The following is a 12,640-nucleotide window of genomic DNA, read 5'->3' as shown; positions in this document are numbered from 1 at the left end:
AAGTCATTAACTTCTCAGGTTCTCATTTTGCTCCTTTGTGCAATAAAGAATAAGTAACAAAACCTGCCTTTCCCCAGGGTGGTTTTGAGTGTCAAATATGATAACGTGTGTTCAAGCACTAGTGAAGTCCAATGTCACTGAGATACTTGTAACATTGTGGTAGCAGCTCCACTTTCTTGCCCATCTACCCCCAGGTAAGGGCGTGTGACAGCTGGGCAGGATGCATCTGATGGCTCCATTAGGGTTAACTCTTGGAACGCGTCTGCCCAGACTGAAGCCTGGCAGATGATTTCAGGGGGCGTCTGGGCCATTACTCCTGAATGCCCAGTGCACTGGGAGTAGCAGAGGCTGTGCACAGTCTGAGATTCTGGGGGAATCTTTTCCTTCTCAAGCTGAGAATTGATAATTAAAGCGTGCCAAACATTCGTTATTATATGCAACTTGTAAAATCCTAATAGTCTTGTCCAATTGTCCCTTTGCTCTTAGGTTTTGACGCATTTATCTTGGAATTTTATCTGCCAGTTTAGAAATCTTTAGCTGGTTGGGCTTAATTCTGGGGGTAGTTTGTATTTCTGGGAAGACGGGAGAAAAATAACAATCTCAGTTTTGAATCGGCATTTTAATATCCTTCACCAGATCCACGTTGAAAGCCAGTGTAACCAGCATTCAAAAATTCCGCCCCTCCCAAAAAAAGGATGCTGCAACCGATTTCCAACCCCGAAGACGGAGCTGATCACCCTGCAACCGGATCTGCCGTGGCTCCCCGCGCGTTCACCGCGGCTGGCTAGTCCCAGGTGGCTGGGGGCGCGACGCCGGATCCCCACCTGGCCCCGCCGGCGGCGGCCGCACAAAGAGCGGGGCAGACGGCTGCCCGGCCGAGCCGCAGAAAGTAGTCCCGACCACGCCGGCTCCAATGTTGTTCGACGTCGCCTCACGCCCTCCGCGGGGAGGGCCGAAGCCGCCGGTCCGGGAAAGAATCCCGCAGGAATGCGCCACCGGGAGGAGGACTTCCCTCTCAGTTCGCCTCTGCTACCCCGGAACCTCTCCCAGGGTCTCAGGCAGAGGCCGTGCGTGCGGCTGCCGACTCCTTTCCCTGGCCGTGCGGGAGGCAGCGCCGGGGGAGGGGGCTCGTTGCGCGCAGGGACACGGCCGCGGCAATCCTAGGAGGCGGTGCCGACCGTATCCCTGCGCCGCTGCGCGAGGCAGAGGCTGAATGAGGAGCTGCGCGGGGGAAGCGGGGCGCCGGGGGAGGAGGTGGCGGGATGGAAGTAGACGCTGGCGTCGCGCGAGCCCGGGGCCGAGCGGCGCGGTAGAGAGGGCGGCGGCGGCGGCGCGCGCGGAACCTTGACGTGCCCCTTTCTTTCTTCTCTCGCTGGGAAGCTGGGAAGCATGAGCGTGCAGTCCTGCCGCTGCGGCGGCCGCCCCGGCTCCTCGCCTCCCCCTCTTCTGGCCACCCCTCGCCGGTGAGAGAAGAGAACGCGAGAAGCGAAGATGGGGGCCGTCCTGAGGAGCCTCCTGGCCTGCAGCTTCTGTGTGCTCCTGAGAGGTGGGAAGAGTGGGGGCATTGGAAAGTTGGTGGGGTTCGAGGGGAGGTGGCCTTGTTTTCTGTGTCTAGGGGGAGGAGAGGGACGGAGGGAGGGAGAAGGGGAGAGGAGCGGGGAGAGGCCTGGTCGTGGGGAGGGGGAGAGAAAGGGGCCCGGGAGCAGGGGCTGCGCGCACCGCCCGGCCACAATGCGGACCTGGCCTGGCTTCCCGGACCTTTCCCGAACACATCGGAGCCTCGATCCCGGCGGCTGATCTTAGGGAACCTTTGGCACCCCATTCTGTCGGGTTGACTGAGTGTCTGTGTGCCTCTCTGTGCCTGGGGTCTTCCAGGGAAGAGGGTCTTTGTACGTATTTTGGCTTTTAAAATGTTTGAGCCCGAGATGCTTTAAGGTCGACCTTATCCATCGAAGCCCCCCCACCCACTCCCCACCCCGTTTCGGTGTTTCTTAGTTGAACTTTTAAAGCCCTCTTACTATTTTTTCCAGGCCTTGTTACAGGTAATAATTGGCTTCCGTTTGGGATATAATGATCCTGGGTGAGAGCGCAGTTGGAAAGTGACTCCGGGGTTATAGGTCGAGCGTTTCAGCATTGGGGACATTCTGAGCTTCAGTCCATAATAAAACAAAACATTGCCCTTGTAACCTCTGGTATTCACGGCTTGCCCCTATTTTCGGAGTGTGCAAGTGTACAGTTGGCATTACTAGGGAAATTCATCCTCGTGTGAAGAGGAGCCGGTCCTGGGACCAAAATGATAATTTGCTCTGCTCCCCTGGGGACTGCTTGGCACTTCGGTAAATTGCATAGGCTGTTCTAGATAATTTGCTCTGGGAATCGCTTGAATTCGAGTGTACTATGATGTTTTGAATTGCACTGCAGAGCTGACACATGCTCGGTGACTTTTGTGACAGTTCACAAGTATTTTTGACTGGCCCTTCGGCAGCTCTTCTCAAACTACTCGGTGTTGAACTTGAGATGGCTGTGGAGCATTTTTCCCAGCAGAGGAATTTAAGTACTGCTTTTCGATACGGTGGCTTGTAGTTTTGGTTAGTTAAAATTCTCACTGGCGTTCATGGTAAGTTCTTTTCAGGCGTGGGACCTCTGGTCGCTGGAGATTTTTAGGTGTTAACAAGCTAAACTTTTGTTAAGTCCTCCAAACTGATTAAGTTTACAGAACACTAATAGTAACTAATAGTCTATGACAGGTGTATATTTTTGTGTGTATTGTGGATATGTATTTTGGATAAGAATGACTTTTTTTTGGAGGAGGAGAAATACTTTGTTCAGTTACTCTATAGTAATGCAGCATTGTGTTTGCATGTTATATTACTTACACTTGATACTCTAAGCATATTACAGAGTTTTCCCACGTGTAAACCCCAGAAAAGGTAGTGCTCATTAGATTTTTGTGGCAGAAAATTTAATGAAGTGTTATGTACTGGAGAGGTTTAATATACTTATTTTATTATGGTATACTATGTTGAAAGGGGTTTTGCTATAGCTATTAGAAACAACTGTATTTGACATAAGAATATGTATTTAAGACATAAGGTTAATAGGATTGACAAATATGAGAACCATCTGATTGGTTAGAGGCGTGGGGAAACTTACAACTTGGCATGTTTCTGGTTGTCCAGTTGTATTTCTTGGAGGAGAAATGTGTGATGTAAATGCCGTTTGTTTATTTTAACGCTAGCTTTGAGACCAGAGCTGGGTTTGTTCATTATTCGAATTTAGATAGGTTGCACTTGTTTATGTAACAAGACCTGAAAGAGGTAATAGTTTAAATTGTCTTGTTTCCACTAGCAAAGTTTTCAGAAGTGGAGCTCTTGTTTTAAATGTGGCAAAATATGGTGTAAGGTGGTCTTCTAATATGTAACAGTACTGTACTTAGCTGTGAGTACATATTATTTGAAGTAAAACTGCCTTTTGATGTAAAATATTTTTGTTCGTAATTGAGAATTCATTCTTTGAGAGTGTCATCCTCTGTTATAGTAGAGATATGTAGTCAACCATGGGCTCTAATGAGAAAAATCTGATTGATTTGTTGCGTTTAGATCATTTTCTTTTTTCTACAAAGAATTGGAGGTTTAACATTGACTGGGTGTGAGCGGGTATTGTGAGAGTTTGGGAGACCTTCTGTCGTGCATCCCTGTTGAATCAATAGCAGAAAGCCAGGGAGTACTGTCAGTGCTGTGTCCCTATCTGTATCATCACATGACAAGGTATATAGGAAAGACTGGGGAATTTCAATACTAAAACCTTGGATTTAAAGCCCAAGTGTCACAACTTCGTAACTTTGTGGTTCTGGTCTCGTTCACTTCTCTAGGTCTCAGTTTCTTTACTGGTAAAATGTGGATAATGATACCTGACTAGTTTGCAGGGTTATTGGGTGTTTTAAATGAAGTAATATAAAGTGCCTTGTTAATGTTACTTTTTGTTATAATTTTTGCTTGTTCAGGGACATACCCTCAAATGTTTTCAGAATTTGAGATTTAGGTTGTATAACGTTCACAATTTTTTCTTTTCTTTTTTTTTTTTCTTTTAAAGAGACATAGTCTTGCTTCATTACCCAGCCTGGGGTGCAGTGGTGTGATCACAGCTCATTGCAGTCTCAAAGTCTTGGGCTTAAGTGATCCTCCTGCTTCATCCTCCCAAAGCTCTGAACTACAGGCACGTGCCACTATGCCCCAAATTTTTGGTAGATATGGGGTGGGTGTGGGGGTGTCTTGATATGTTGCCCAGGCTGGTCTCCAACTCCTGGCCTCAAGTGATCCTCTCAAGGTGCTGGGATTACAGGTGTGAGCCACCATGCTTGGCCAGGTTCACGAATTGCTTTTTTTTTTTTTTCTGAGGTAGGGTCTTGCTCTGTTGCCTAGGCTGGAGTGCAGTGGCATGATCACTGCTCACTGCAGCGTGGACCTCCTGTGCTCATGTGATCCTCCCACCTCAACCTCCCAAGTAGCTGGGACCACAGTTGTGTGACATAACACTTGGCTAACTTCTAAATTTTTATAGAGCCAGGGTCTTGCTGTGTTGCCCAGGATGGTCTTAAACTCCTGGGCTCAAGTGATCCTCCCACCTCCACCTCTCGAAGTTCTGGAATTACAGGTGCAGATTCACACATTCTTTATTTATTTTTTTGAGATGGAGTCTCGCTCTGTTGGCCAGGTTGAAGTGCAGTGGCGCGATCTCAGCTCACTGCAAGCTCCACCTCCCGGATTCATGCCATTCTCCTGCCTCAGCCTCCTGAGTAGCTGGGACTACAGGCATCTGCCACCACCCCTGGCTAATTTTTTTGTATTTTTTAGTAGAGACGGGGTTTCACTGTGTTAGCCAGGATAGTCTCTATCTGACCTGGTGATCCGCCTGCCTCGGCCTCCCAAAGTGCTGGGATTACAGGCATGAGCCACTGTGCCCGGTCAGATTCACACGTTCTTAAAAGTGAAAGGGATCTTGGTCATTTGAGCCTTACCACTTTATTTGTAAGTGGGGAAACTCAGATTCAGAGATCACTGTAATTTAATAAAGGTAGGTTAATTAAAGATAGGGCAGGGATTTATTACTCATTCTTTAGCAAATATGTATGGAATACCTCCTATATATCAGCCTCTGGTACTGATGGTGAGCAAAACAAACGTGTTCCCTAATCTAATGGGCCTCACGGTTTAGGTTGCCATCCTTACTATTCTCTTAGTTCCATTCAGGTACTGATTAGAAAAAATAATATCTGATTTTCTACAGGAAGTATTTTTGATAAGAATATAGGTTTTGGAATACCATCGGTGTGTGTAATCTGTGAAATACTATTTCTTAGCCTTTTTTTTTTTTTTTTTTTTTTTTAAGACAGAGTCTTGCTCTGTCGCTCAGGCTGAAGTGCAGTGCGCATGATCTCGGCTCACTGCAATCTCCGCCTCTTGGGTTCAAGCGATTCTCCTGTCTCAGCCTCCTAAGTAGCTGAGACTACAGGCGCCTGCCACCATGCCTGACTAATTTTTGTATTTTTTTTTTTTTTTTTTTTGAGACGATGTCTTACCCTGTCGCCCAGGCTGGAGTGCAATGGCATGATGTCAGCTCACTGCAACCTCTGCCTCCTGAGTTCAAGCAGTTCTCCTGTTTCAGCCTCCCGAGTAGCTGGGACCACAGATGCACACCACCATGCCTGGATAATTTTTATATTTTTAGTAGAGATGGGGTTTTACCATATTGGTCAGGCTGGTCTTGAACTCCTGACCTCAAGTTATCCACCCACCTTGATCTCCCAAAGTGCTGGGATTACAAGTGTGAGCCACCGTGCCCGGCCTAATTTTTGTATTTTTAGTAGAGACGGGGTTTCACCTATTGGTTAGGTTGGTTTCGAACTCCTGACCTCAGATGATCCACCCACCTCTGCCTCCCAAAGTGTTGGGATTGCAGGCGTGAGCCACCGCGCCTGGCCTTCTTAGCTTTTTTTGAGGAGGCTTGTTATATAAAAATTATTTTACTTTTTTTTGTTTTGGTGGGCTGGTGGTAAATATTGTTGGAACAAACCACTAATGTTTCGCCTCTTGTATTTCTATAGAAGTGATCCTTTTCTTCCTTTAAAATCAGGTATTATAAAGTCTTGGGGAAGTAGAACAAATTTTGGAGTGGGAATCAGGAGAATTAAGTTATGGTTCTGAATTTGCTGTGTAACCTTGTGTAATCTCTGTATACTTTATTTGGAGATTAGAATTCGTGTTAACACTTAAGGATTCTGAAAAGTCCTGAGGTAAAGAGAATGGTTTTAACTTTGTTTAACCTATTATTTTCCAAACTTGTCAAGTATTACGTTAATATTTGTTGACAATTTCATATAAATTAATTTGTTACTGTCATCCCTATTTACTTACCTGCTTCAGGTTTGCTCATTTGGCTAGATAATTTGTCTGGTTATTAAGTTTAAGGTTTTAGCTTGTTATCAGAAGGGCTAATAGTGATTTCCTGTGGTTCAGTTTTTAAGAGATTTTTTTTCCTTTGCTTTAATTGGAAGTTTTTCTATTTGCTGTACTCAACTACTGTGTCCTTCTGTATGCTTTGGCTGTCAGAAAAGACTGTTTAAATATCAAAGGGGATTCTGGGAAGGGATATATTAATGGAAATATTTTATGAGACCATATATTTTTTGTTTAAATATTTTGAGCATACTGGAAAAACAATGTTTAGTGCTATTTAGGCCACGTGTAACTACTCTGAGAAAGATCATTTTCATTATAGAAATTCTATTGAAAGTTTATATTTAGAGAAGACTATATAGAAGGTACTATAGTAGAAATACATGACTTGTTGTTAAACAGAAGTTAAACTCTTCTGCCACTCTGTGTTCCTTTGGACAAGTTATTTCCTTTCCTGTTAGGTGGGGTTATAACTTACAAGGCTTCGTGAGAACTGATGAAATGTTTGTGAAGGGGTAGTACAGCGCACAGTCAATAGTAGACATTGAATAAATGGTTGCTTTTATTAAGATGACCAAATTAAAAGAAACATTATGCTCTGGAAAGACTGGTAAAACATTTTAAGTGTCTGCTGTGTCCCGGGCACTGTTGTTGGCAGTTGATAGTTTTAGGCCAGTGGTTTTGGAATTTTTTTGATTCTTCTGCAACTGAAATAAAAGCTCCATGAAATACTTTTAGTTATGACAGTTTCTGTTTTGATATAAAATGGAATGACAATTACTTACTAAATTTATTTTCTAAAGGATTGCAGCCTTAACTATTTTAGGTGATGATTATTGTAAATAAGCTAGAGAATAGACAGTTCAAATGATTGTGATACTTATTAAAGAGTTAAGTATGGGCAAAATAATTTTATCAAGACATCTAATTGAGAAATTGCGTTATTTGTTCACAACAATTACTCGGTGGATTTTTTTCTGTGGAGTGGCTGGATACTATACTGAGTTTCTGCATTGCATGTTTTCGCTTTGGATAAGGGTGTTTATCTTCTGTAAAGTAAGTGTCACTTCAGTGAATAAAACACTTTTATATGAATAACTTTGAAATTTAGTCAAAAGAACAGGTTGTTTGCTCTTAAAATTATTTGTCTTAAAATACAGTTTGTCAGTACATTAATACAAGGAAACAAGGTTATTTGGCATTATTCATATATGCTCTTGTTTCTCAAGCTGTTCGTGTTATTTGTGGCAGTGAGTATTCTCACTAAAGGTTCAAGCTGTTTGGGTGTGATGCTAGAAAATATTAAAATGTGCTTGGACTCTGTTGAAAATTATTGATTCTTTGATACTATGATCCTTTTAGCAGTATCATAACTTGTAGTTTCTGTAATATCTTGCTTGGAAGGGCCACGTAGAAGTGCTTAAATATTTTGGAACTAATTTCAGGAGGAGATTGGGGATACAAAATGAAATTATATTTTCAGACAAAAAACTACATTAAGTTATGTAAATTATTAACACCAGGCCTAAAGTTATTGTTGAGACTCAATAACATGCCAAGCAGTAGTCTTTTTTTTTTTTTTTTTTATAGATGGAGTCTCGCTCTGTCACCCAGGCTGGAGTGCTGTGGCATGATCTTAGCTCATTGCGACCTCTGCCTCCTGGGTTCAAGTGATTGTCTGCCTCAGCCTCCCTCCTAAGTAACTGGGATTACAAGCGCCCACTATCATGCCTACCTAATTTTTGTGTTTTTAATAGAGATGGGGTTTCACCGTGTTGGCCAGGCTGGTCTCGAACTCCTGACCTCAGGGGATCCACTTGCTTTGGCCTTCCAAAGTGCTGGGGTTACAGGCATGAGCCGCTGCACCCAGCTGTCGTCTTTTTTTTCCCCCAGGAAAATAGTCACCCAAATATTGGAAACCTACCTTTATCAAATTATGTATGTTTGACTGGGAGGCTATTTTTCTCTAATGGTTTTAGTCATTGTTTTATCACTACTAGACCCAAACTATAAGTAAAGGATTACAGGGATAGGAGTCTTCCTCACTATTGACTAGCTTTATTGGTAGGTATAATTTAAGTACTATATATCCATATATCCAGCTTAAAGATACTATATTGTGCAAGTCTGAGAAAGGTGACAAGTGAACTTCATTACCTTGAATTCTTAGCTGTGCATTATATTGTCTTTATTTGTAACATTCTAGATCTACGCTAATGCAGAAATAACTTTTGATGGAAAGGTTTCGAAGAAAAGATGTTTTTCCCCTTTATATGCACCGTGTACCAGAGGTTTGCACATATTGAGCACTGTAAATTTTACATTTAAAGTAATATAAAAAGATGTGAATTTTTATGACGTTTATTTGGAATGTCATTTTGTGTTTCGTCTCAGTCGTTCATTAGCTATAGTTAAGTTATAAATTTGTAACGATTACAAAGATTTCTTAGTCTGGGTCATGGTGGCTCAGTGTGAGCCCATCTGTTTGGGAGGCCAAGGCGAGAGGATCACTTGAGGTCAGGAGTTCAAGACCAGCCTGGGAAACATAGCAAGACCTCCATCTCTATAAAAAAATTAAAAAATTAGCTGGTCATGATGGCACATGCTTGTAGTTCCAGCTGCTTAGAAGGCTGAGGCAGGAGGATTGCTTGAGCCCAGGAATTCAAGGCTACAGTGAGCCGTGATCATGCCACTGCACTCCATATGACACACAAAACCCTGTCTTTCAAAATAAAGATTTCTTAGCACAGATTAGATATATTAAATAGACTACTAAAAAAAAATCAACGTGTCCTTGTCTGAGATTGAATTCAAGGTGTGGATTACATAATGTGTTTTCTGATTTCAGGATATAATTATTGCATTAATATAATTATTATTATTATTTTTTTTTGAGACAGGGTCTCACTGTGTTTTCTAGCCTGGAGTGTGGTGTGATGCTATCACGGCTCACTGCAGACTGGACCTCCTGGGCTCAGGAGTTCCTCCTGCCTCAGCCTCCCGAGTAGCTGGGACTACAGGCACGTGCTACCACACCCGGTTCATTTTTAATGGGTTTTTTTTTTTTTTTTGTAGAGACAGGGTCTTACTATGTTGCTCAGACTGGTCTTGAATTCCTGGGCTCACGCGATCCTCCCACCTTGGTTTCCCAAAGTGCTGGAATTACAGGCATGAGCCACCGTGCCTGGCCTCAAGTACTTTTTTCTTTCTTTTCTTTTCTTTTTTTTTCATTAAGCCCCTTCTATCAAGTACTTTTTTTTTTTTTTCTTGAGACGGAGTCTTGCTTTGGAGTGCAGTGGTGCGATCTGGGCTCACTGCAAGCTCCGCCTCTCAGGTTCACGCGATTCTCCCACCTCAGCCTCCCAAGTAGCTGGGACTACAGGTGCCTGCCACCACCCCTGGCTAATTTTTTTTGTATTTTTTTAGTATAGATAGGGTTTCACCGTGTTTGCCAGGATGGTCTCGATCTCCTGACCTCGTGATCCACCTGCCTTGGCCTCGCAAAGTGCTGGGATTACAGGCGTGAGCCACCGCACTAGGCCTATCAAGTACTTTTTTAAACCAAGTTTTTTGGAGATATAATTCACATACAGTAAAAATTTCCATTGTACAATGTCTAATTCAGTGACTTTCAGTATACTCACAGGGTTGTACAACATCACCACTGTCTCATTCCAGAATGCTTATCCCCCGTTCCCTGAAAATGCATACACTTCCCATTTCTCTCTTCCCTCAGCCTATGGTAACCATGAATTTACTTGCTGTCTCTATGAACTTGCGTACTCTGAATATTTCATATAAATGGAATAAAATATGTGGCCTTTTGTGTCTAACTTCTATCACTTAGCACATTTTCAGGGTTCATTCATGTTGCATGTGTCAGTACTTCATTCCTTTTAATGGCTGAGTAATATTCCATTGTATGGATATATTAAATACTTTCAAATGAGTGTGAATTTGATTATTGGAGTCTTTACCTTGAGAAATTATTTCTGAATCTCAGCTTTTGAAGTTACTGAAATATATGTTAAAAAATACGTTTTTTTTGAAACAGAGTCTTGCTTCATCACCCAAGCAGGAGTGCAGTGGCACAGTCTCCGCTCACTGCAAACTCCACTTCCTGGGTTCAAGTGATTCTCGTGCCTCAGCCTCCTGAGTAGCTGGGACTACAGGTGTGTGCCACCATGCTGGCTAATTTTTGTATTTTTAGTAGAGACGGGATTTGGCCATGTTGGTCAGACTGGTCTCGAACTCCTGACCTCAAATGATCTGCCTGCCTCAGCCTTCCAAAGTGCTGGGATTACGGGCATGAGCCGTCACTGTGGCCTATGTTTGTTTGTTTTAAGCTGGGGTCTCTGTCACCCAGGCTGGAGTGCAGTGGCGCGATCATTGCTCACTGCAGCCTGGACCTTCCCAGGCTCAGGTGATCCTATCCTCCCACCTAAGTTTTTGTATTGTTTGTAGAGATAGGGTTTCACCATGTTACTCAGGCTGGCCTTGAACTCCTGGGCTCAGTGATCCACCTGCCGCTGCCTCCCAAAGTGTTGGGATTACAGTCATGAGCCACTGTGCCTGGTCTAAAAAATACTTGAAGTTCCCGTTCTTCTGCTGGAGAAGCACTAAATAGTTCACTAGTATCTTGTGTTTCTGAATAGCCCTGTTAGTTGTCTTGTCACAGTTAAATCTTTTTACTAAATTCATATCTAGAGTAAGAAAATAGAAGGAGTATTAGAAATTACCTGGGCCAACTCCTTTGTTTTATAAATCAGAAAGATGAATGACTAAGGCCAGAGTGTTTGTACTCTGGACAGTAATTTTACATGCAGGACTTTTTGTGTGTGCCTAACTTTACCTGGGCCTTATTGTGGTTTTGAAAGAGATACTGATGACTTTGATAAAGAGAAATACATATTCATGTAAACTTTGACATTTGCCAATAGGTAGTTTGTCATAGTACTTACACTGTGAATAAAAACAAAGCTGAGGCCAAGGTGCAGTCACTCACACCTGTAATCGCAGCACTTTGGAAGGGTATGGCAGAGTATTGCTTGAGCTGAGGAGTTTGAGACCAGCCTGGACAACACAGTGAAACCTCATCTCTACAAAAAAATACAAAAAAATTAGCCAGGCCTGGTGGTGTCTATAATCCCAGCTACTTGAGAGGCCGAGGAGAAAGAATCTCTTGAACCCGGGAGGCGGAGGTTGCAGTGAGCCAAGATCGTGCCAGTGCACTCCAGCCTGGGTGACAGAGTAAGACTCTATCTCAAAAAAAAAAAAAAAAAAAAAAGTGACCAAACCCAAAAAGCAAAAACAAAGCTAGACTTAGGTAAGGGGAGACTTTATTTGAAAGGATTTTTGCAGTAGAAGCACGTGCTCGCTACAGGATCTGCAACACATTTCAAAATCAAACCAAAAAAGGCTTTTCTTTTATAGAAAGGGGAAGTAAGCAGGGCTTGCAGGAACTTTGTGGGAGCGTGGGCCAAATAGGTAGGGGTGAGCAGATTGCATGACCGGGACTGTTTAACTGGAGAGCATTTTATTTATTTCTTTATTTTTTCCGCAGTCAGCTGATGGTCAGAATGAGGGAAGAAGTTGTGCATTTACTTTCTTAAACTTAGGGCAAGCCAAAGTTTAGGAATTTGTGGGGAGAAGGGAATCCTGACTAAAGTTTATTCAAGCCAAGTCAATGAGTAAGTAATGGGCAATTGTGATGAGCACTGTCAGTCCCCCTGTTGTTTAAAACAAAATCAGTCACTGTTGACAATGTAATAAGAGTCATTGAGAAGTTGATCTCATTAGATTTGACCTGATTATTTACATGGTGTAGCAAGAATAGTAATTATCATTTTTTTTTTTTAATTTTAATTTTTATGTTTTTTTGAGACGGAGTCTCGCTCTGTGGCCCAGGCTGGAGTGCAGTGGCCGGATCTCAGCTCACTGCAAACTCCGCCTCCCGGGTTTACGCCATTCTCCTGCCTCAGCCTCCCAAGTAACTGGGACTACAGGCGCCCGCCACATCGCCCGGCTAGTTTTTTGTATTTTTTGGTAGAGACGGGGTTTCACCATGTTAGCCAGGATGGTTTTGATCTCCTGACCTCGTGATCCACCCGTCCCGGCCTCCCAAAGGGCTGGGATTACAGGCTTGAGCCACCGCGCCCGGCCAGTAATCTATCCTATAATAGGTC

At 43.3% G+C, this 12,640-nt stretch overlaps 1 protein-coding gene across 3 annotated transcripts in view; it reads left to right on the top strand.

Annotated features, from left to right (window-relative positions):
- Positions 1 to 1,178: 1,178 nt before the first annotated feature.
- LRP6 (LDL receptor related protein 6) overlaps positions 1,179 to 12,640 on the top strand; it is a 154,795-nt gene continuing 143,333 nt past the window's right edge. For all 3 annotated transcript variants that reach the window (XM_007967688.3, XM_007967686.3, XM_073020489.1), the window contains exon 1: positions 1,179 to 1,546. Coding sequence is in view for 2 of the 3 variants with exons in the window: in XM_007967686.3 (XP_007965877.1) it covers positions 1,492 to 1,546 (55 nt within the window). In the remaining variant the exon portion in view is untranslated. The remainder of the gene's footprint in view (positions 1,547 to 12,640) is intronic.

Source organism: Chlorocebus sabaeus, chromosome 11, assembly GCF_047675955.1.
Source record: "Chlorocebus sabaeus isolate Y175 chromosome 11, mChlSab1.0.hap1, whole genome shotgun sequence".
Taxonomy (NCBI): Eukaryota; Metazoa; Chordata; class Mammalia; order Primates; family Cercopithecidae; genus Chlorocebus; species Chlorocebus sabaeus.
The sequence above is the reverse complement of the archived record's forward strand: the minus strand, read 5'-3'. Positions and strand labels throughout refer to the sequence as shown.